At 44.2% G+C, this 25,923-nt stretch overlaps 1 protein-coding gene across 1 annotated transcript in view; it reads right to left on the reverse strand.

Moving 5' to 3' along the window:
- Positions 1-25,923, reverse strand: part of GAREM1 (GRB2 associated regulator of MAPK1 subtype 1) — a 107,839-nt gene that overhangs the window by 7,565 nt on the left and 74,351 nt on the right. Inside the window, exons 3-5 of the mRNA XM_063326782.1 lie at positions 19,940-20,070; positions 7,999-9,177; positions 2,506-2,672 (exon numbers count right to left, since the gene is read on the reverse strand). Of these exons, the coding sequence (XP_063182852.1) occupies positions 2,506-2,672; positions 7,999-9,177; positions 19,940-20,070 (1,477 nt within the window). The remainder of the gene's footprint in view (positions 1-2,505; positions 2,673-7,998; positions 9,178-19,939; positions 20,071-25,923) is intronic.

Consider the following 25,923-nt stretch of genomic DNA (forward strand, 5'->3'; position numbering starts at 1 on the left):
TTTCAAAAAACCAGCATAGTTCTGAATGGATTGACACAAAAAATAGACCCCTGTGTGCTTACCGTAAGTCAGAGAGGCAGCCAACCTGGACTTGCCCAGCTCAAACACAAAGAGCAGATGCGTAAAAGCAGCTCTAATCTATATGACTGAAAGTGAGTTATAAAACTAATTTTATAAGTTAGAAAACAGCCCTAAGAGATGCAGTTTCCCCTCTCTGTCTAACCATCCCTCGCTCTCCACTCCATGCCCTCCAAACTTTTATTTTTTACTGTTTACGTCACAAATACAAGTCTGCAAGTTAAAGCAGCTGGATGTTTACAATAGCAGTTTACAAGGCTGAAAGCGTTGGGGTTGTTCAGCCTGAAGAAGACAAGGCTCCGGGAAGACCTCACAGCAGCCTTCCAGCACCTAAAGGGGGCCTACAAGAAAGCTGGGGAGGGACTTTTTACAAGGGCATGTAGTGATAGGACGAGGGGTAATGGCTTCAAATTGGAAAAGGGTAGACTTAGATTAGATATAAGGAAGAAATTTTTCACTATGAGGGTGGTGAGGCACAGGAACAGGCTGTCCAGGGAAGTTGTGGATGTTCCATCCCTGGAAGTGTTCAAGGCCAGGCTGGATGGGGCTTTGAGCAGCCTGGTCTAGTGGAAGGTGTCGCTGGCCATGGCACGGGGGTTGGAACTAGACAATCTTTAAGGTCCCTTCCAATCTAAACCATTCTATGATTATTTTTTTTCCCTCCTCAACAAGAATACACCGTCATGCGGTCATTTCTGGCTGTTTAAAGGCCAACTGCTGTAACGTACACAGTGCAAAGCATTTTTCACAAATCTAGCCATTGGGCTGTTCAATTCAGAGAAGACAGTCAGTGAGGTGTCGTAAGCAATACAGAGGAATTAAAGGGATTGATCGTATTTCTGTTCTCTAATTCAATATTAGAAATGGGAACATTTAATGATTTAAAAGATTAACGGAATTACTGGAAACTGATAAAGTAACATTTTCAAAGTGCTTCCTTATTCATCCTCCACCAAAATTAACTCACTGGGACTCAGTGCCAAAGGATGCAAGAGAAACATCAAATACAGCTGAAGTCAGACATCAGACATTTTTATAGGCAGATAAGGACAAATCATATTGGTTTTGTTTGGGTTTAAAATATTGGCTGCAACCCTTTACAATCCAGAAAATAAGATCATTGATAAAAATGGGAAGACATGAAAAGCAACCTCACTAGCAACCTGGTTACTCCACACATTGCCATTTTTTTAGCAGCATCCTCTGCAGCACTCAGTCAATTCTACCAAGATGGAGATATCTGGTCTGGACTCAAGCTGGAGATGAATTTCATGCAAATATTGTGAAGTTCAGGGCAAATAATACCACCTGTATTCCTGAGAAACTTCACTTCTCATTGTTTTCCTGGTTTCTTGGGAGGCAGATGTATTCTTAGCTACAAAGAGAGAAAGCAGCATTTGGTGGGCCTCAAATGCTGGGAGGTCTGGTGCCTCCTGTGGAGTAGACCTTGACAGAACTACCCAACAGGCTTTCATAAAAACAAACGAGCAGCCTTGATCTAGAGTGATCATTGCCAGATACACAACACTAAGCTGCAAATGTGCAGTATGGCTTAGAAAGGCAATTCCAGCATAAGTTATTATACCAATGGCATCTAGGCTGAAATGATTTCAGTGGCATTTCAGATCAATTTGTAATATCCAGACAGGTAGTATCTTGTCATTGAATAGATACCAAAAATAATGGCAACAAGACAATAAAGTCAAAAAGAAGGTGAGACTTCAAAAGCTATACACTTTCTAAAGCCAAAGGAAGAACACCGCATTGCTACGAAAAGGTTTGCAGCCACATAATCCAAAATCTACTTTTGACTAACCTGAGTGGATTTTCCAGTTTGTGGGCTAGGTTTGTGCTGAAGTGGGTTTGATCTGGAAGCTGTCTGGCCCCCTTCCGCTACACCTCACTTTGCACTCAGTGGTGTCTGCTGGCCTCTCTGTTCTCCATCACACCCACCCCGTTGGTTCCCATATAGATGGCACAACACATTTCTGGATTACTACACCCCTTTTGTGCCCCCACTTATCAGAGCTGGCTGCACTGCATGCATGTAGCACTGAAATCCCACTCGAAAACTAGCTTTGAGATGTTCTGGTTTGAAGATTCAAGTCTTGCAAAAATTATACAGAACTGTACAGGATTTTCCATTTAGACAGCCTGTGCCACTTTACAGTGAGACTACCTATAGCAATATGTGCAGGTATTTAATGTAAAATGCTACATCCTATCTAGTAAAACATAGTTTCTGCTGGAGCTTTGCTTCCCCTTGATTCTTTAAAAGTAACTTGACAGATTAGCCCATTTCACAAAAAGTCAGCAACTCCGACACAGTACCACGCCTCTATACACAAGCGCCTTCAAAAAGAATACTGCTAAATTTAACTTTCTCAAAAAGTGCTAGCACACGGCTCTGACAGCTCGAACACGTACATGTTGTGGAGTCCCGAAGAGTAGTAGGACAGAGTAGGGCTAGGAGAGCGGGTCTGCTGTCGTGCCGGTTTGACTGTACGAGGAGGGATGGAAGGACTGGTGGAGGATGGCTTTGAACTCCGTGGTGGGACGGGGGGAGCATTCAGGAGCCTGCATTCCTCTTTTACCTGTACAAAAAGAAGCACATGTAAGTAAGCAGTGAGAAAATCTGGGCAACAGCACTCTTAGCCAGATGAAACACATCTGGTTCTGCCTTATTCTGTGAAAGGAAATAATTAAAAAGGGAGGAGAAGAGAAAAATGATCCTAAGTATATACATTTGCAACAGTATGCGGCTGTCATAAAGAAGCCCAAAAGAATGCCTTGCTACCAGTAGAGCTACTGGCAATCTTTTTTAGGGTGCCTTTCAGTAGTTTGATATCCACTCATTTAAAAAGGAGCAGCAATGAAACAATGTAAAAGAACCTTCCAGTAACATACGAAATCAGACCGACTGTTCCAGAAATTTTACATTTTGTAAGGAGCAATTCATTAGGCTTAAACTTCATTAGCGTTGTTTATTTAGATGTAATGAACCAGGCTTACGTAATGAAAAGATATCAACAGACTTTGATGTTTCCTGACTTCACCAGTGATACTCAGCCGTCCAGCTCTAGGATAATTCCCAGCCTTCCTCCCCCAGGGATAGTACATGTATCCTGTGTTTACCAGATGCTGGGATTCAGACCTGGAGCTTCAGTCCTTCTGTAGCTGCCAAAGCAGCCCAGGATAAGGTTAACTACGTAATGTACAAGTTGAAAGGTGTGGGCAGAAGACCCTGTTCAAGTAACGCACCCAGCCAATGGGTCTACCTTTTTGCAGCCAGCCAACTTTGCAGCTTAAAACACCCAACTATAGCACTGTACTCCCCACAGAAAAACTGACGGAATTAAAACCTTCATCTCATCAGTACATACAGGGAGGGAGTCTTTATCAGGGAATGTAGCGACAGGACAAGGGCTAACAGTTTTAAACTGAAAGAGGGGAGATTTAGATTAGATATCAGGAGGCAATTCTTTACTCTGAGGGCGGTGAGGCACTGGAACAGGTTGCCCAGGGAGGCTGTGGATGCCCTGTCCCTGGAAGTGTTCAAGGATGGGGCTTTGAGGAACCTGGCCTAGTGGGAGGTGTCCCTGCCCATGGCAGGGTGGTTGGAACTAGATGGTCTTTAAGGTCCCTTCCAGCCCCATCCATTCTATGATCCTATATTTGGAAGAGCAACTTTATTTAGTAGGCCTAGAGGTGAGCAAGGCTACTGAGAAGTAGGCTGCCAGTCAGGATTTTTAAGGACTCACCACCTCCCCCTGGGCAGGAGCAGACCTCTATGTTCTCCTTGTCTGAAACAGTCTTAGATGCAGCAGAAAAGGGAAATTCTCTTTGTGTTTGAAAGTTATAGTTTATTTTTAAATTCAACAACACTGCAGAACTAAAAGTTATCTTAGCAGTTCTGCAACACACAATTAGCAATTAAAGTGATTTAATTTATTTAAAAACAAAATAAATGTGGAACCTTTTGCAATCTTCAGTGCTTTCAGAATGCAACAACCCATTTAGTACTTTTGTGAAATGGAAAATTGGGGACTAGGACATTATAGTACATTTTTTCCCTAATTCAAAACAAGTCAAAATTACAGGAAATGCCCGACAGCATAAAACACTGAAATAAATCTTGCTCTAAGGGTTCTTATTTGCTCTTTCAAGAAAAAAAAAAAAAGAATCAATTTTATTCATGTTTGTTATTGAATTCAGGCATAAAACTCTTCAACCATTTTAGTGCCGTGCCCCAAGGATGCCTAAGGACTTCATTTTTATATTTTCTTCTTTTCCCCAAGTCAGACTAGGCAAAGTTAATACTGCATGCTACTGAATATATACTCATGGGGTTAGAGAGACCATTCAGGGGAGCTCTTGGAGCACAGCAGACGGTCAAGGGGTTAAAAGGAATTCTTTCCTGGGAAGACTGCCGGCATTCAAAGGTGCTGGCATACCCAACTATGCCAAGCTCCCTTGCTGACCTAGATTGCAGATCAGAACGAGGCCATAAATAATACCGGTTTGCAGTCCCAGTTGGTCCCTCGTCACAAGACCGCGATTACAGCTGCCAGACACAGCCCTCGGGAAACCCAGCAGAGGAACAGAAAGGAGAGATCTTGCAAGAGCAAGGGAATGCTTCAGAGGAGAGCTACCCTCGTTAGGTCCAAGCGAAGAGCAACGAAATCCACGCAGGAGAGGAGGGGAACAGCTGCCGTGCGACACGATGACTGCGATGGCTGCTGCTGTTACAAGGACATACTCTTTCGCCCAGAAGCACTAGATGCCAAGCGGCTGCCAGATACAGACAAAGTGCATGTCGGAGCCTTCCCATGCTCCAGCACTCCTTCCCGTGACCTGGGGATGGTGACCCCTTTCCGACGGCGTGAGGTGGATTTTATAGAGCTCTGCTCCTTTTCCTGGGTGCCAGCCCAAGCCCTGCCACCACCCCCTGTGCCCTGGGGTATCACTCACAAATCTGGGCATCGCAGGTGCCCATCGCAGTGACCACTTCTGAGGCCACCAGGGTAAAACACCCCCCATCGTCGGCATGACCGTGGGCATAAAGCAAGGTTCAACGCTCCTTGCCAACCGGAGCCTGCACTGCCGGCACGCTCCATCGGGGATGTGCTTTAAATCAATCAGGAAAACAGGCTCTGATTTTATGCAAATTAGCGTTTGGGGACTGAAGCAATTTGAAATTTACAGGCCTTAATTCAGAGGTCACCCCGCCCCCCCTTGCCTTCTGCCTTCATGCTACTTTGATTTTCTGAAAGGTTGTTGAGAAAATAAGCATTATATATCTGAATGCTTCATCCTCCTGCTGAGGAGAAAACCAGAACAGCTTCTGAAACACCCGAATGTCCTTGTCTCTCTCCTACAACCAGCTCCTGTACACACATTTTAAATTTAGTGCATGCAAAAATACAATTGCCAGCCAACCTTTATGCAGAAACGCTACAGAATATCATGTAGCGTTGTTCATGAACTAAACCGCATGTTCATCAGCAGCTCCTGAGATCTACTTATTCTATAAATACCCTACATGGAAACCATGCAAACATCGCCTTGGCCCCAGCCCACTGATGAATTCGGTAGATCACTGATACTCATTCCAAAGCTGTTCCAGGAAGCCACAAAACCAAGTCTAAATGATTATCATCTACAGAGACGCAGGGTTTTTTTATTTTGTTTTATTTCTTATGGGGTTACACCCCCTGCCCGCCTCTAAATGCAAGCTAATATCTTTAGCAGAAATTAGTTCTCCTGCACGGCTAGAAAGTAATACCAAAATTGCTGACAGCGCTCACACATTACCTCAGTAACGTAAGACACACATGACAAAATCGACAACTTTTCAAAGTGACCTTAAAAGGCAACATATGTAGGTATCCCAAAGGCTGCCCTGCCGCCCCCAGAAGGGAGTCGCTATGCCACAAGGGATCCCCAAGCACGAGGGTCCACACCAATGCTGTGCAGGTGCTCCATGGCTCTCCCACCATCCCAAAACCCATGTCACAGGTGTGAGATGAGACACCCACGCCTCCGGCATGACCAGGGGTGGGGGCCAGCAACCCCCTGCCAGGACGGCTGCCCTCACCCCGCCACAGGGTCAGCCTTCCCCCGCCTCCCCGCCTTGCCCTCCCACCCGCTCCCCGGCACTGGCTCCGGTACTCCTTTGACCCCGCGCTGAAGCAGTTCAGCTTGCAGAAATCAGCAGGAAACTAATCATTTTCCAGATCCAGACCTGGCTGCCTGCCCAGGAGCAGGAGTGCCAGAGCCAGCACAAAAGAGGAGCCAGGACCATGTGGCTGGGAAAGGAGGAGGAGGAGGAGGAGGGAGGGACCAGCCCCACATGGGTTTACATCAGCATAGGCTGCCAGGGAACCTCATCCCGATACGGTGCTGCTGGGCACTTGTCCAAGGGAGTCTGGACAACGTGTCAGCACGTACCTGACCTCGGAGGCAAGGAAGTGCTCTCGGGTTCCTGCACCTAGACGTTACACATAAACACTCTTTGCTAAGAAGACGTAATGTCTTGACTTTCCTGCCTTTGCTGTGGCTGCTTTTCGAGGAAGTTTTGGCGGCACAGTCCAAGGGCTGCCGTTGTGTGTTCCATGCCTGCACTGGCATTGTCCTCCCCTCTCCTCATCGCACCTCCCCAGCAGCTGCAGAGCCAGGCCAGGGGGATCCGAACAGCGACCCACTGCAGGCTAACCCAGCACAAATAAATGCAACAATAAATACAGGATGGAAAGGCTACGGCCAACACGGCTGGACTGTAAAAGGGGAATAGGAAAGGGACGGGATCACCATGGTTTGCTGCAGTTTGGCCTTAGATTAGTCTCACCTTACTGTGCAGCCACGCTCTTGAAAATATCACTGGACTTGCAAATGGAACAGTATTTTATTTATTTAAATTCCAGCAAAAACTCTGCAAAACTAATTTGTTAAATCATAATATCTGTCAAGAATCACATGACATAAGTATGTATCATTTAAATTTTGCTAAAGATTCCTAGGCACTCTTTCCTGGGGGAAGTTTTCTTTTTTCTTTTGTGTTTTTTAAAAAATAATGTTTAGGGCTATGTCAAGAGACCACGTAATGGCTGGATTTTCCACCCAGTCCACATAAGCTCCAGTTGATAAAATACACTTGTATTTTTGCCTCTGAAGTCTCCATGACGTTTCAGGTTTGGAGAAGTGATTTCTCCCATGAGTTTTCATTAGAAAACCTAGGACAGGAAACATGCTCTGTTTAAAATTGAGACCTCTAGAAAGCTCATTTGTCAACTCAGCAGAGTTTCTATTTAAACATGTTTTCTTTCAATAAGCGGCACAGAGCGATTAGTTCAGGTCTAGCTTGATAAAGTTTCCTTAAGGTCAATGACACTTAATATTCTTCAAAATCTGCCATAGACTCATAACCAAGAAGAAAATATCTCATTAACGAACACTTCAAATCCATAAAAATCCTAGCTGTCCTCATTATCAGGGCCTATCAGTTGAAGACGCACACACTTGGGTGATCCGAGGCAGTTCCAAGTGGAGTCACGCCACAGAATAGAGCCACAGAAAATATGAGAAAACATGGAGGCCACATGGAGAGATGATGGGGAAAGCAAGGGAAGGAAGTGACCTAGCAATTCTTAGACCTTGTTGGTGGGAGCAAAAACCCCCAATAATATCACCTGAAAGTATCAGGATTAAGTTACTAGATCAGATATATTAAATATACTACGGTGATTCTTAGGATATAATTCACACTTGGTAGGAAACTAGTTGAAGTTGCACATCTCACAGTCTCCCTGTTTCCTTCCCCTCTGTGTGCGCCCCCCTCAAGTCTTCCCTTAAAAAAATCCCCAAGCAAATTCTGCACCAGCTGAAAAAAGAAACAAACCAACATAAATAACCCTCACTTACTGCTTCTGATTTGGGAGGCACTGGAGGTGGAGGTAGGGAAACATCTGAAGACTTTGTGGTTGCTCCGACAGCCGCAGGCACAGGAAGAGATGCGGTACCACACTTTGATCGGAAAGACCCTCTGTAGTTGTCACATTTGTTCTTCTCACTTAGCGAGCGAGTGAGAGGCTGGTCACCAGCCTTTCCAGACCCTTGGTCCAACCACAGCTCTTCGTAAGGAAGTTCGGGTTTTGTAGGCAGAAACATCGATTCTTCGCTAACCTCAGGAAAAAGGTAATCGCTGCTGCTGTCACCAGACTCCTGGTACTGAAGAGCATCATGAGAGAACAGGGCCCACTCGTTACACAAGTCCCTGCAGCCGTGGAGGTTCACTTCACTATTGCCATGCAAGTTGTTTCCATAGACGCACACCGAAAGCCGGTGGAAGGACTGAGTAAGTTCGTCCCGTGCATAGCTGAGGGAGTTCGGCACGTGGCTGTGCCCCGTGCATCGGCTCTTCTTCGGGCTCTTGCAGTCTTCGTTCCAGTCAGCTTTCACATCTCGCACGGCACGGGAATACTCATCTATGTCAAACTGTTCCTGGCATATATTAAACCAGTGCTGGATGAGGGATTCGTGCCATAGCTCCCCCTTCACCAGACTGTCAGGTAGAATAAATTTCGGAAGTGTCAAGTGCAAGGGAAAATGCATGGGAATAATTTTGTTGCCACGAAGCACGCAACAAACCACCACAGTCTTGGTTTGAATGTTGACAAACTTGTACCTGTGCCCTTCACGGATAAAATGCAGGTCATAAGGGTTTCTTGGTGTAGGACTCGGCACAGTCACGTTAACGGGCAGCCTGGTTTTTTCTACTATATTGCGAATCGTGTGCTCACCTTCTTGCATCTGCACCTCCAATGGGCTGCGGGTGCTAAACTTGCCCTTACACTGGAAAGGGAGACTGATGCTTTCGTTGGTCCTGTGGTTCATGCAGATGAGGCAGGGCATTTTGCCTCTGCCTAGTTTACTAATTGAATTAAGTTTCCCAATTTTTTTGAAGATGGTGTTCAGTCGTGACTTCTCCTTAGAAGATTTTGCATACAGGATTTCTGCTTGCCCCATTAAAGTGAGCTCATCCCCAGTACTAAGGGTAATGTTGTAAACCTCAGTGTCTTCATTGCATTCACCTGAAGCCACCTGCAAAATAATAACAAAAAATGTGGGTTTCGCCCACTGGAGATAATACTTCAAATCATATCAAGTCTATTGAGACTGAACTGACTATACACTGGGAGAAACTAAACTAACTTTATTTGAACAGCTGAGTAGTCAAGTGCAAGGTGTGTAACCTGAAGGTTGGCCAAGTAACCTTTGTTACTGTTCTGCACATTCCTGCATCTTCTGTGAGGGGAAACAGCCACCTGAAATTGCCAAAGAAGGCAAGAGAACAAACATAACCAGTTCTTAAAGAAAGGACAGATCCACATATCCCAGCAATTCAAATAGCTACCTGCGTCATGCAGCAATGACAGAGCATATCTGGTTCCCTCGGGTATCTCTTTCCCACCCCTTTGTTTTTGCTGTTTGCTAGAACTTATTTGCCAAGCTCTTGAGGGAAGCAAACTTCTTTCACCATCTTCAGCTCCCTGAGGAGCAGAAAAGGTGATCTCATCATTATGGATGAAGCATATCCCTTTGATATAATCTCTTCCAGGCTAGGGGGAATGACAGATGACATCTATTCCCTTAAGGAGAAGTCAAGAATATCGGTCTATCCCATATGCCTAACTCCCCCTCTGCCTTGCTCTCCTAGTCATAGACTTCCTTCCTCATTTTTTGATCATAATTGCAATTAAGAGATTAAACAACATATGCACAGCCATGTGTGTGCTTTTCTAGTATGGAAATTGTACTGGAAAGAAAAAAAAAAGACAAAACAGATGTCCAAAGCTCATTTGTTCCTGAAGTTATTTCCTTAAGACTGGAATAACTCTTTATAGACAAGATTGCTCTGTTTCGTATTTGAATGGTTTAACTTGAAAAGCCCTTTCCAAGGACCTAACGGAACCCACTCAGCTCTTCATCATCATCATCAGATACCTCATCATAAAGGATGGTGCATCAGATAAATGCTACTAACATGTATAGACCATTTTATTCAGAAATATGGAATATACTAAAAAAAATGCAAAGGAAAACATACACTGATATAGTATATCCCTTCCTCACCTCCACAACCCCTAAAACCCCACAATCCCTGAACATGGAGCTGTGTGAAGTTCAAATTCTGGGCTTCAAATTCGGGTGTCATCACAGAATGGCCATTGCATGGAATCAAGGCTGTAACTCCCATCAGTTAATAACTGAGAAGCGCTGTGAATAATGCTTCCTCTTGTAAGACGTGATCTGCAGCTCACCCGTATTTGTAAAGCTGTGATTATCTTCCGCAAGCCCTTCAGAGCAAAGGCACAGGCAGCTCCGCCGAGGTGTGCCGCCTTTGCACTTCAGTCCTGGGGCTTCCGGAGAGGAAGTCATTCAAGCCCTGAATTATCTAAACAAACACTAATTGGTCTAATCCAGGAAACTGCTAGGTTTTATGGTACGTAATACTCATTCACAGTTCACACCGCTGGCCAGACAACATTTTTGAAACACCGCAACATGAAAGGAAAGCACTCGGGTTTTTTGCTGATAACACCGGTGGGATGCTCTTTGCTGGTTTCTCCTCAAAACTGCCGCAGAGCTGGGGGTGGCCACGTAGCCCTGCCTTCGGTGGAGCTGACAGGAGCTGAGGACACACAGGGCTCTGGTGCACGTCTCCCCCTTCTCTTTTTGAAAGGGCACGTTCTGTAAAAATATCGGTTTCTAGCATCAACAAGTCCCCACAAATGGCTTCTTCGGACAACATGAGCTACGCTACCAGAAATTTTAACTTGAGACAGTATGGATACAGCTTTTTCTTGCTTCCTGCGGGGACACCGGCCGGAGCGAGGGAGGTGTCACCACCTACGGCTGTGGGAGCTGCTTCTTGGCCAACTCGCAGTTCCCTGGTGATTCGCAAACAAACAAGCCGCTGTAGAAGGAAATGGCGGGTCAGATGTGAAACCACAGGGGTAACTAACTGGCCGAGCTTCACAACAAAGGTCTCATGAAGCAGCTGCTTATTAATGGCATCCATTTCCACCAGCCAAATAGCAAATGGATTTTTATATTCCCCAGGCACGTTTAAAGGCAAAATTATTCTCAATTAAAAAATTTGGAAGTATTTTTTTTATAGTCACGGGATAATAATAGGTGAAATAAGGCTAAATCTTACTGTGCTGGAACAGAATTAAAATCATGCCACAGTTCTAGTTTGGCACGCTGAGAAAAATACTGTTCTGCACTCTTCCTTCTGAACATAAATATAAGGTATCAGCTGCTGTCCAAAATTGTAATAAAAAACTGAAAAAATGAAATGAAAAGTCTAAGACTGCACAACTTTATTCCTACCCACTAAACCTTACTATGGTGAAGTTAAGGCTGCTGGTGCATATTTTAAAATTTAAGTTCTGAAAGTGAAGAAAGCTAACTCCTCTCTTCTTGTGTTAGGTTAATTCATTCATTACCATGTGTTAGTTAACATCTGTAAAGCATAGATGGTAGGTAAATATGTGTTCCAGGATATTAGCAACAAATACATACCATACATATCATATCAATATCGATATATATCATGCCATACATAGCAATCACTCTAAAATCATCTAGAAACTCATGCCCAGATATCTCTAAGTTTTTGTTTCTCAGATTACATAGCTAAATGATCTTCACTTTGTCCTCGTAGCAATAATCTATGAAAATCAAACTTGCTCCATCTTGTTCACTCAAACAAGGGTCAATGGTCACAAAACTTATAGAAACATCAACAAAGGACCGTGGACTTTAGCACAGGACATCAGGTGAGACTTGTAGAATCCTCCAGGTTGGACAGGACCCCCAGAGTCATCTAGTGCAACCTGCTCCTCAAAGCAGGTCTAGTTATGGCAGGCTGCCTAGGGCCATGTCCAATTAAATTTTTAGTTTTTCCACATTCGGAGAATCCACACTTTCTCTGAGCAACCTCTTTCTTTGTTCGACTACCCTCATGTTAGAATATTTTTTTTTCTTATACTGAAGCAGAATTCTCCTGTTCCAACTTGTGCCTGTTGCCTCTTGTCCTCCCACTGGGCACCTCAGATGAATCTGTTGGTCTTCTTTACACCCTCCCATTAGATAGGTATGCACAGCAGAGAAATCTCCCCTCAGCCCTCTCAACGCTGAATAAACCCAGTTCTCCCTGCCTCTCCTAGCACATAATTTGCTACAGCCCCCTGACCATCTTGGTACACTGGAATTGCTCCCACTGGAAAAAAAGCTGTTTCCCAAACTGGAAGCAATACTCCAGCTGTAGCATCATGAGTGCTGAATGATGGGGAATAATCACCAACTGCGACCTGCTGGCTGCACTCTTGCTTATACAGCCCTATATGCTGTTGGCCGCTTTTGCAACACCACCGCTGCTGTCTCACCAAGTACCCCTCAGACTTTTTCAACAGAGCCACTTTCTAGCCCGTCAGCGTGTTGCATCCCAGGTGCTGGGCTTTGCCTGTGCTTTTGGTAAACTTCACAGGGCTCCCACTGGCCCAGGAAATCAGTCAAGCACAGCAGCTCCCCAGAACAGATTTCATTCATGCTAAATAATACACCTAAAGACAACACGATCCAGGAGAAAGTGCATACCATAAATTATTCCTAAAAGGCAGAATAGATAACCCACGCTAGACTTGTCTCCCTCTACCCTCTAAGCTTCCAGCACTGACCCAACAGGATTTGCGCCTTCAGGCACCCCTATGTTCCTTCACACCCCTGCTGAGAGCTTGCCCCGTGCACCCTCTGCTTCCTGCTACGCAGTCACTGGTAGGGTGTAGCAGAGCCCTACGCTATTTCAGACACTCGGACCTGCTAGTGGCATGTCCCAGCCCACGCGTGTGACACGGCATATCACTGGTTACGACGAAGAAAAGGACAGCAGCGCACTGTCTCCGAGTGACAGAGTTAAGGTGGTCCAGAACACAGACTGACCAGGTGTAACCATATATTTTTGTGGCAAGCTGTTAGAATGTCCTCATGTTTTTGGAAATTGGGTAATGCTACAGAAGGCTGAAAGCACCTGAGAAGCCTTCAGTCAGCTGTGTAATGTTCCTGGGCAGGGCTGACTCCGGTCCCAGTCCAGCTCCACTCTGCCCCACACTTCCAGCTCACTCCCCTCCTCCTGTTTTGTCCACACTCGAGCAATGCTCTTGCCTCCTTTGGGACTTCTCCCAGGTTTGGTTTCGAACCTTCAGGTGTGAAGACCTTGCTGGTAGGAAGCTGAGACCAGCTGAAGGAATGGGGCGAAGGAAGGTAGGACATCACATTTTCCTCAAACATCTCCACAGTGGGACTGTGCCCTCATGTTTTCATTTTTTGTGTGTACCACCCCCTCACATCGTCTATTTAAAAAAAGGAATTCTTCACTGGACAATTCTAGTGCAACAACGTGCAGCAGTAACCACCATACCTCCAGTTGCTGTCATTACCTTATAAACACAAAGTCTCCCCCAGTTATCAAACTATTAGCCTTGGGAGCATCCTGAAATAACTCCTTCCCCAAACACATTTATCGTCATGGTTGCCCTGTTTTACACATTATAACAATGATGCTTTATGCATTAAAACAATTACTCCTGCAGTTTTACTTTCCTCTTGCCCCTCTTTTGCCTTTCCCAGCCAGTTTTCACTTTCTGGTGAGAACAATCAGTAAGTTTTCACTTTCTGGTGAGAATAATCAGTGCTTCTAGCTCTGTGGAAGAGGCAGTGCTTGCCACACTATACTCCAAAGCCTTCTAGAAATCACTAGCAGATGTTCAAACTGAACAACTCCTAACGCAGAGGACCCACAGCACCAGAACCTACTCCATGCTGTACTTGCCCTCTACCTCCCTACTGCCAGATGTTGATCCATACTAACCACTCGCTATTGATGCCAGGAAGCTGACCACAAAGATTACTGGCTTACAGACACATCCCAGAACAGCAGTGGGCTAAGTCACTGTAATGTTTTAAATTTTAAGACTCCTGCAATTCAATAACATCCAGAAGCCAATTATACCTACTGCAGGTGACAGGCATCAGGAAAGTGATGAATGATTATTTGGGAAACATGTTCTTTTGGGAAAGCTCAAGTACATTGTTTCTTCTGCTTAAGGAAAGGTTAACTCAGACAAATAGGTTTTGATAACACCTGAGTCAATATCCCATCTTGGACTCCAATTGTTCTAATTTGTTACAGTTTGACGTAGAAGTCTTTAATCACTTGGACACAGGTGAACTCCTTATAAAAATGATTTGTGGCTTTATATTGCTTGTTATACCTGCTAGATTTTATTAGAGTAACGCAAGCATTGCATTCACTTTAAAAATACACAGTTAGGATTTTTTTTTGGTAGAGCTCTTCTCAACTGTGAGGTCTCTGATTCATAGTTACTGCATATGGTTTTTACTATTAAAGCCAAGGGGCCAATCACAGCACTACATATATATATAATATATCCTATACACATTATTTTTTTTTACAGGTCAGAAAAAACGGATAAAGATTTTTTCAAGTATAAACCAAAGAGTTTGCAGACCAGCTATTAGCAGAAAAAATAAGCAAACTTTTTCAAGGAAGTACACTAAATTCAGTGACCCATTTCACTATCCCATTTTTCTTTTATAAAGGTCTATCTCCCAAGTATCAGCAGCTACAACTCTTCATATTATTATATGTTCATTTCCCTCTCAACTGAGAGGGACTTTGCCCTGATTGCTACGTTAAAAGCTGACTTCAGTGCTGTTTAGGCACGTCTCAAATAAATCAAAGTATTCCAAAAATGACCCAAAACGTGGCAGGTAATACCAGAGAGCTCTAACACAAAGCATGGGACCATTTCTGTTTAACGTTTTTATTGATGACCTTGATAAGGACATAGAGTGTATCATCAGCAAGTTCGCAGATGACACCAAGCTAAGCGGGAGTGTTGATCTACATGAGGATAGGGAGGCTCTATAGAGAGACTCGGATAGATTGGACCGATGGGCCAATGCTAACGGTAGGAGCTTCAACAAGGCCAAGTGCCAGGTCCTGCACTTGGGCCACAACAACCCCATGCATCGCTACAGGCTTGGGGAAGTGTGGCTGGAGAGCTGCCTGGCAGAAAAGGACCTGGGCGTTCTAATTGACAAGCGGCTGAACATCAGCCAGCAGTGTGCCCAGGTGGCCAAGAGGGCCAATGGCATCCTGGCTTGTATTAGAAATAGTGTGACCAGCAAAAGTAGGGAGGTGATTGTCCCCCTGTACTCAGCACTGGTGAGGCCACACCTTGAGTATTGTGTCCAGTTTTGGGCACCTCGATACGAGAGAGATGTCGAGGTGCTGGAGCGAGTGCAGAGGAGGGCAACGAAGCTGGTGAAGGGCCTGGAGAATAAATCTTATGAGGAGCGATTGAAGGAGCTGGGACTGTTTACTTTGAGGAAGAGGAGGCTGAGGGGAGACCTCATCACTCTCTACAACTACTTGAAAGGACATTGTAGAGAGGTTGGTGCTGGTCTCTTCTCACAGGTAATTAGCGATAGAACAAGAGGGAATGGCTTCAGGCTGCAGCAGGGTAGGTTTAGGCTGGACATTAGGAAAAAATTCTTCACAGAAAGAGTGGTGAGACACTGGAATAGGCTGCCCAGGGAAGTGGTGGAGTCACCATCCCTGAATGTGTTTAAGAGTCATTTAGATGTGGTGTTAAGGGATATGGTGTAAGGGAGAACTTTGTAGAGTGGGGTTGATGGTTGGACTCGATGATCTCAAGGGTCTTTTCCAACCTAAATGATTCTATGATTCTATTCTATGATCTCTTTACGTGGGATGTCAGGAAGGCCAGGTCATGAAGCCACTGAGAGGCAATGGCGCTCGCTATCCAGGCTCCTTTCGGAGCAGAAACATTCCAGCAGGCACATGGATGTAGGCACGAAGCAGCAGGTCTAAGCTTCTCTCTCGCTTGAGCTGTGCACCAGATGCTGGAGGAAAGGGGCAGCCACAGCACGGCGCTGCCAAGGCAAGACACCAACGTGCCACAGCCTGTGTGTAATGGGGAGAGATGGGGAAGAGAAGAAGAAAAAACCTTCTTGGAGCTGAGGCTTGCAGCCTTATAAGGCTGGCATCAAGGCACGAGGCAACGAGAGGACTTAAAGCACTAATTCTCAAGGTGAAGTACTATGAATTGCCTGCAAGTTTGGAGCTAAAATCTACACACGAACTGATTTAAAGAAAGTCTCTATTGCAACGTATAAAAATGCCAGTGTTGGTTAAAACCTTCCACATATGTGCGTTTTGGAAACTCACGGAAAGTTTACCAGAGCCAACAGAACTGCAAGCAGAACTGCAAGGAAATCAGGAGATCAATTTTGCTCCACTGTACTGCACTAACATTTGGGGGAAGGGGAAGGGGAAGGGGAAGGGGAAGGGGAAGGGGAAGGGGAAGGGGAAGGGGAAGGGGAAGGGGAAGGGGAAGGGGAAGGGGAAGGGGAAGGGGAAGGGGAAGGGGAAGGGGAAGGGGAAGGGGAAGGGAAGGGAAGGGAAGGGAAGGGAAGGGAAGGGAAGGGAAGGGAAGGGAAGGGAAGGGAAGGGAAGGGAAGGGAAGGGAAGGGAGAAAAGAGAAAAGTTTTCACAATAGATTTATTTCTGCCAAAATGCACACTGTATGGGCCAACAGAGTTAAACCACTGTGAACAGAGGATTATGTTAAAAAAAAAAATAAAAAAATCAGGTATCAAAAGCTCACACCAGCCAAACAATGTCTTTGATAAGAAAGAAAAGAATCCTTATAGGGCTAATTAACTAACCCACCTTTCCACCCTGGAAAGGCTTGGCAAACAGCTTCACAGCCTCTCCAGGGCGACAGAGTGATATCTTCACGACAAAAATGACATCCCGGAAGATCTGAAGGGTTGTGCAACACTAAGTGGGCTGTTTTTTAGAGTGCAGGAATTCATGGCTCGTCCAATGCTCAATCTTTCAGATAAAATTGTTGTTTTTTAAGAGAACTTTTTGTGGGGTTTCTGTTCCTGGTTTTGTTTCTGAGTCTTAATGCAAATAGCTTCCTGGGTATTTGTGCAGACCATCATCTGTATGGGACCAGAGCATCCGACTGCAGAAACCTACTGCTCTTGGTTCAGCAAAAAAAAATCAACAAAAAGCTAGGCCCTGGGGTAGCTCCACTTCCTTAATATTTTTCTTCCTAGCATAGAGAATCAAAAAACCCCTCATTTTTGTAGTGTAATGCTGTTACCTAAGCAAAATTCTCTGCAATTGTGTGCTGAATATTAATACCAAAAAAAGGTTATCACCTATTTGGTCAGTGAGGAAAAGACAGAACGCCTCTAATTTTCAGTTAGGAACCGATTAAATACCTTTTTACTGAGTGAAATAGCTTATCTCCAGAAGTTTCTAAATTGCTGTGCCTGTAAATGCTGCTGGCCACCTGAGGTACCTGACGCAATTGACTGGGTACACAAGCGCAGTACTGACACACACGTATGTCCAAAGAAATTACCAGAAGCAGTTTTAGCCATTACGAAAATTTGGATTAATCTAAAATTTTTATTTGCTACTCTGTGAAAAGTGACTCCACCTTCCACTCCCAGCTCTGCTTGATGGCATGTGTTAACAGCCCGCCTTACACAAAGTAAAAATAAAGTAAATCCCCCCCCTCTTTGGAGAAGATCCCATGGCCCGTCACAGCCCGAAGGCAGTTCTCTGAACAGCAGCACTAGCTGTAAAATCCTGCCGCAGCAGCAAAAGGATTTACACGGAGGAGGAAGGTTTGCACCAAGTCGAACCATAACCGTGGCATATCGGCACACGCAGGCAGACCTCAATAAGCACAGACAAAACCACGCAGTGACCGTCTGGTGTAACTCTACAGCCTCTTTCTCCAAAAATTAGCCATGAAAGACCTGAGTGTTTGAGACGAGAAAGAATTCCCAGAGTTCCTCCTCATCTTAAATGCTTCATCAGATATTGTAGGCATTTTTTTTCTTTTTATATCGGATTAGCTACCTTCTGAATTTAAAGGGGCACACCGCATTGGACAGAAATCAACCATACTTAGTTTTCCTCCCTTTGCTCTAATCAGTTTGACAGGATCTCCCATGTATTAAAATTTTAGCATACATAATTCTCTTGCATGTAAAGGGTTATTAAACACTTTAATAAATCCTGTTAAGTTCATTTATTTTTTGGAAGATGATAACCTTGGAACAGACTTCTATGAAACTGGAAAAACTGCCAAGAGAAATGCTGCCAAGATAACTGTGTAACTAGGTTAAACCTGGATTATTATTACTGTTATTTACATTAAGGAGTATACTATAATATCTTTTTTAAATCAATTTGATATCTAACAGTAATCTCTGCTTAATTCTTAGTTTGCTAAATATGACAAAGAGTTTCACGAACATTCATATTAAACTCAAGACACAACATTTTACATTTAAACAAGCCTGCAGACAAATATTTTTCTCCCTATAAAATCAAAGCTGCACATTTTCCTGTGCCACTTTCCTGATTTGGTCATTGATCAACTGAAAAATAACAGCACAGCACTGGATAAGGCTAGCAGTGCCAAGGGAATACTGATATTCCCTGGTAGAAATGGAATTTTCTTGTTGTCTTGATTTGCCCAACTACATTCTAAACATACAAAAGTGTTCCAACTTTCTCATGTAGCCTTCATTCATGAAAGGCTCTGTTTATGGGTTTAGGTTAACGGAGAGCAGAAATGGAAATAACCTACTGTCTTGAAAGGCATGAGTCTGTGTTGCTAAATTAATTAACTGATGAGCTCTGGCACTTACAGCAGTCTTCAGCAATCTTGCCTCACACCTATAAAAATTGCAGCCTAGCTGGTGACCCTCAACTCTAGCAGTGCGAGAAAGAGAAATAAGCCATTAAAAGGCTGTTATAAAAACCCCATGTCACTACACATGGCACCAGGAAACTCTATATTGGTTTTGCACCAGCAGGATCAACCAGTTTCCCCTGTAGGGTACATGACGTGGATCTGCGCCATTGCATCCCAAGCTCTAGGATGCTCTGGAACCAGTCCAGCAACCAGGGTGGTTGCAAACCAGGTGAACCCAAAGACCACTCTGCTCTGTTGGCAGAGCTGACCTACCTTGTGTAGTGTCACACACATAGGTAGGACATATAGGTAGGACAACGAAGAACAAGTTCTGTCTTCACTGTGTCATGCCACTGCCCTGCAGCGTGTTTGGTGACAGCAAGCCCTCTTACACTCATGGGATCGCTGACCCTCTGATGAGCCCAAGAGGCGTGCACATGCACACGAACACACACACGCAGAGAACAAGTGTGTCTTTTGTTCTGGTTTTCTTTTTTTTTTTTGTTTTATTCACAATGCTATTTAGCTGCAGTAATTTTGAGACAAGCAAGCCCATCATTTCACCCTGCGTGCTCTCTGAGAATAAGTCTTTCTGGACAGGGATTTGAGCAGCTGCTGCTTAGCAGAGAATAAAATTCAGACTGATGGAGGGGGAGGGGAAAGGGGGCAACAAACAACATTTGTTCAAAATCTGGCAGAAGCATCCTAATTAGATGAATTATTGGATGGATCATCAGGACTGCTCCCCAAAGTGCCATAGGACAGGAGAGCCCTTGGAGGACATGTTGATTTAAGACTGCAAAAACAATCCCGAAGAGCACCATCACTGAATGCAGAAGACTAAAGGCTCATTTGTCTCAAAAATCACACTTCCCACACAGTGCCGTTGCTCACTTGCCGTGTATATAAAGGTTGTAACAGTTAATCATTTAGACAGGGATAAATATTTATTCAGGGACTACCTTAACGTTGAATGTTATTTCCTCCATGACGTAAACTCGTTCAGGAAATGCTTTAGCCACCTCCTCCACACTGTTAAAATACTGCACTGGCTCCTTAATATCTCGGTCTTGTTCCAGCAGCTTAAACTGCCCTGAAAACAGATGATAAACAGAAGAGTTGTAAGATATTTATATTGGACAACTGTCACTGTGGCAACTGCTGGCTCAACTTCTTCACCATTTCGCTTGGTCAATTTTTCCGGTTATTAGCAGCCAAACAAGAAGACGAAAGATTGCAGAGAGTCTCCTGAACCTGCTGTGAGAGACACCCAGACTCACCAGGTCGGAAAAAAAAGAACGTGTGGGAGCTGAAGTTAAATTAAAAAAGATCCTTTTATCACATGCTCTCTAGAAATAGTAAATAACTCTGGAGGCATGTGTGTTTGTGTACTTAATTTGGTGTAACAGTATCTGTACAGATAGCATTTTTTGGCCCTTAATATCAAAAGCTTTACAGAAAGAAAACACAGCCATTACTACAAAACCCCAAAACAATAAACATAAGGGTTTTGTTTCTGTTTTTAGCATCATCAAACAGCTATTAAAAAATGCCGGGCTGAAGCCCTTTTCCCCCCAGCCTTCCCTAAGAGTGGAAGAGCACCTAACTTTCCTTAATCATAAACTAAGCCCTTTGAGAACTTTAGCTAACATAAGAAATTAAACCATACACATTTAAAACCCTTTTGAAGGTGGTCGCCTCTAGAAGAGCATTAGAAAGAAGTGTTTCTTGCTGATTTTACCTCCCCCCAGCATGAAAACCTTGGCTATTTTCTAAATCTTGTAAAAGGGAAGAACTAAGTCCCGGGCAAACCTGCCAGGGACGTCAATCACCTCTGTGCGCTACAAACACAAAGTTTAAAAGCTTTCTTTTATAAATACAGCGATAACAAAAGCTTAGATGGACGTATTTGCTGTTGGTATGACTAAGACTTAAAATCAGTGATCTTCCCAAATTTAGAAACTTTAACTACTAAGTTAAAGGCTGGTCTCAGCAAGAGAATAGCACAGCAAGACTCGATGTAAGAAACAACTCAAGAAAACGAGTAAAAGGCTGCATAAAATCAATGGTCAGTGCATCTCCTGTAAGTCATATTTTAACATTAGCAATGCATGCAGCCACTGGATTATTGTTCCCAAACTGTGCTCAACTTCATTGAAATTCATCCAATACATCAGGATGTCAGCCACCTACAGAAATATTTTCTCATTCCTTCAGCATTTTTGCACACAACGCCCCGCTGCCCCTCTACATCCCATCAGACTTGAGACTTTTGTGACACGTTCAGGAGAATTCACCCACACTGAATGATTTCAGGCCACCTCGCAGCAGAGGAGGAAACGAACGCAAGCTCAGCAAGTCCTGACGCCCCGTGAGAACCACCCTTCCCACCATCCTGCCAGGTGTGCGCACACACGTGTACACGCACATGCACACCAAGAGAAGCGCAAGACCAAGAGGCTGAGCTCCTCCACCCAACCACAGCATCCCGCTGATGGAGGCACACACTTTTTAGTCGGTATGCTCAAGTGGTTGTAAGCCTAAATATCAACTTACAAGTCAGAAGGCTTCCTTTTATTGCCTTCCATACGTTCTGTCTTTCTAAAATGACCACAGTAACTTTGAAGTATTATCAGCAAGGTAACTAAAGATGCTGATGCTGCCCACCACGAGACTGTATTTTGCAACTGTTCAATAAACTTCACCACACTTCAAAAATCAGTTGCCTTGGAGTTTTCCTAATTTACTGTCTGCTTTAGGACACACTACTATTTGAAGTTCAGCCAAGGCAATTCAAGTGCTTCAAAGACCAACCAACACTGGGGTAGAAGCAGCAGGACCTTTGGTCTGACCTGGAGAAGCCATTTGTGTAGTAAATTACAGCAATGTAGTTGACTACAGGAATGGCTTCTCCGGGTCACACCAAAGATCTGCCTCGTGCAGGATTAGACAGGAGGCACAGGAGCCTCCACAACAGCTGTGTAAGGAGGACTTTAAGCACAATTAGCAATACCCCCCAGAGTCTCCTCCGCTCCTCTAGGAGGAACTCATGGCTCAAGGATGCCCAGAGCAGGGGAAAGTATCTTTGGGCTTTGTAGCTCCAGAGGTTTTCTTCCCTCTAAATTTGTTTAATTGCTTACTGAAGGTTCTCTAAAACTTTCATTGGAGACGTACTCTCTATCTTGAAAAACTCTGGCAACGTCTTCTTCAGCATTTGGAAAAACACGTCAAGTACTCAATAGAAATGTGCCAGTGTCCTGAAGCTGAATTCCTCAACCCGTCTGCTCTGAGCCCCTTTCGGTGCAAAGCAATAGAAGGGGCAGGCAGCTGGCACCTCTGGGCTCAGGGAATCTGGACAATAAGCAGGGAACAAGAAGCAGGGAGAACAAGCTTTGGCTCAGTTAGCCACAGCTGGAACGCATGTTGTGACTGAAGCCCGAGGTGCAGCCAGGAAGACATGAAGAGAGAACTGTGCTTTTTAATTCCCAGTCTGCCATAGAGATCATTTAAGTCCTGGTATCAGGATTTCCCTGTCAGACACCGTGAGGAAGATGCGTTCCCCAGCTCCGCAGGTCCTTCTCCCTGCAGGCATCCCGCTTCCCTGCAAAGGAAATTCAGGTGTGTGGGGGAACTGAGTGAAGTCAGACCTCATTCCACATGGGGTCAGGACATGCCAGGACACCAGGCAGCAGCAGGGACTGAGTTACACCAAGGAGCACCTGATAGCACAGAAACACTGCGACTCTAGAGCAGAGCCAATGACTGTATTTCACAGAGAGTCACTAAGGGCAAGATGTTCTTAAATTTTACAGAAGTCATCACACAGTGTTCGTTCTCCATGGGCTGATCTGAAGCTGTTGCTGCTCTCTCCTACTTACTTCTGAATTCCTCCTCAGGAAGCATTGCTGTCCTCTTCGACAACTGACAGAGACACCTGGATGCAACCCTAATTAATTGCCCGATTTGAGATCCAAGGGTCTGATTTGTTCCCTGAAGAAAATACCCCCAAATCACAGCAACCTCAGACAGATCCAAATCCAAAATCCAGTGAGGTTACTCCTGATTTAACAATCCCCCCTTATGTACAGCACAGGGTTCAATACAATAGCGCACGGAAGCTACATAGTTTTTTTGAAACTGTGAGATACTAAGTGATAAAATTTTGCTAGTTCAGAAAGAAATTGAGAATGCTCACTTCAGAGCAGGAATTGAGTTGGGCACAGTAACAAGGCATGAATTCACATGAACAAGGAAGGAAAACAACATATTGCATAATAATACATTATATGAAAAATACTCATCCAGCACTTTGAATGAGACGGTGGTCTTTAATTCTAGGTTCTCTCGTTACTGTGTTTGGAATCATAATATTATTTTACTATGACTGTCATGTATTTAACAATAGATAGTCTGGCGTCAGGAAAGGGCTAGTTATCCACTGCAACCCAAACTTCCCAAATTCCTCAGCACAGAACAAACGCTTCAGGCTCTCTGCAACTGGGAGCAGGGTCTGAGGGAGCAGGGTCTGATACCTATTGTAGGCTTACACGCGCTTCTGAAAAAAAAAAAAAAAAAAAAAAAAGAAAACTCAGCTGGAGTTGCTTCGGTACAAAGAGATGCTCAGAACCATCTACGTCGCTATCTGTGCCATCCTCCCCTTCCTTCAGCTGAGCCGCGCAAACACAAAGCCGTCTGTGCCTCCACTGCTAATAAGCAGCAGTTCACGAGGAGGTTGACTACAGAGGAGTACACACAGATCCCAAAGCATGTAATAGAAGGGCAGCATTAATCTCCCCCTGTTACGAAATCAAGAAGTATGCCGTGCATGGAAGCTGTCAGGGCTGGATGTTAGTTAAAACGCCTCTTCTTTGGAAAAGATGGTTTATAACTTGAGGTTTTCTATAGACAGTTTTTCTAAATTTATTTCCTCATTGAAAAAGGCAGACTTTTTTATTGGAAGGAGAGCAACAAGGGCTGAAGAGGGGCCTGCAATCCACATTCGAGCCAGATGTCAAGTAACTAACTAACAAGGAGGAAGGAGACAATTTCTTATTATGTTTCTCCCTGGTCTCTACTCAAGCTGCCATAAAAGAGACAGCATGGCTGAAATACGAGTTAAACGGACATAAGTCTGGCTTGACTGCAAGTTAAAGTGGAATTTTATTACACTTTGCAAGAGGCACGATTTCATCGGGAGACTTTACAAAACTGCCAGTAACCTTAAACAAATCACAAGGCAATTTGACTCTGTGTTAATTAGGAATTTAACCAAAAAAAAAGTAAAGAAAATATAAAGCTAAAACTATACTTTTATAGAATTACCCCCATTTCCCTCTTACTAGCACGAAAAGAATAATGGAATGTTTCTCTAGTAAATCAATGCAGGTTCAGAAAGATCAAAGATTTGTAACACCTACACGGTCCACTGAGCAGGTGTGGTTACTCCTTCCCAGCCAAATGCAAGGGTGTAATGAACGACTACTGCAAGCTTTATATCTCTTTATCTTTCAGCCTGGCCTCTGGCAGGCACAGTATTGGAACAGTTTCATTCTAATATATATTATCTCTGCAGATTATGAATTCTTATTTCCCTGCGAAGGTACTTACAGCAAAGACAGTAAATCCACTACTGCTGGAAATGAGCGCAGAAGGATAGAAAGGCGGGGAAAGACCTAAACCAGGGTTTATCCTCCAGTTTATGGAGGCATTTATTAAAACCCAGTAGGAGCAGGAAGATCAGTCCATCTTCCTTCTTGCCAGAAGCTGGCCCTGCAACATCTTGAGCAGGGTCATTAACCAGCCTTTTCCGTCCCAGCCTTCGGGTTGCTTCTGCTGCTTCCACCGCTTTGGTTCTTGCAGGCTTACACACGTTCGCAACTCTAATCCACCTCATACACGTTATTTCTGTAATATAAAATCCCTTGCTTTTCACAGCAACTTACCGCTCAGCTCCAAATAGTCCCGTCATTTCCAAGTGTTCGGAACGTTTCCAAGACAGAAACACTCATTTTTTTTTTGTCTGTATTGTGCCTAGACCGAGGGAGCCCTTATCTATGGCAAGGGTCCACAGACTGAACAAGCAGCCAAGTTTTCGTGGATATAAAAGGGTGAGAGCATGTATATGCTGACATACCGAAAAGAAAATCTGAAAAAAGAAATTATGTTAAAAAAAAAAGAAAAGAAAAGTAACTGCATGCCATCGGTAGGAAACACGGAAGGTCACCAAAACATCGGCTCAACTGCGTTTGCTGGTAAATGTTTCTCCAAGGAGGCAGGAGTTGTATTGTCTTTCAGCAGCTTTGATTATTTAGTAAGTCTCACATCTCTCTATGTGAGACTGTGCAAAGCCCAGCGCTTGTCAAGAATGCGCAGACGGCACAGCAGGGTAGCAAGAGTACTGCAGAGGTTTGTGTTTCATATTATTTGTTGACTGCTGACTGCTTTTAAGTATTTCAAAGAACAGCAGAGCTAACTCAGAAAGAAAAGGCTCTCTACCTGCCAGAATACAATAATTTTGGAAAAAGATAATTTTTGTCTACATTTTGCTGCATTCCTGTGCATCCATCTGATAGGAAATAACTTTGTTTTCCTCCCCCAAAACAACGATTCTTGATATAACTGGGCAGAATTGAAGAGCGTAAACCTAAAGCATAAATAAGACATAATAACAAAGGGCACATAGAGGTGGCTTGCTAGATATCAGGGAGAATGCAGCTGCATGAATTGGAAAGCACACTTCAGCACGCCCGGTTCTTAGATGGACCTGTATAATCTTCAGCTGACAGCGTACACAACTGCCCTCAATGCCTGATGCAGAAGTAAATTTGTCTCAGTGGGGGATGATGGAAGGAAATCTCAGTTTATGGTCTCACTTGTCACCCCATCAGCTGGATCATATGGTAGAGCTATTTCGTCCCTACCTAATCCTTAAACAAGGCAAACCAAA

Source organism: Chroicocephalus ridibundus, chromosome 2, assembly GCF_963924245.1.
Source record: "Chroicocephalus ridibundus chromosome 2, bChrRid1.1, whole genome shotgun sequence".
Taxonomy (NCBI): domain Eukaryota; kingdom Metazoa; phylum Chordata; class Aves; order Charadriiformes; family Laridae; genus Chroicocephalus; species Chroicocephalus ridibundus.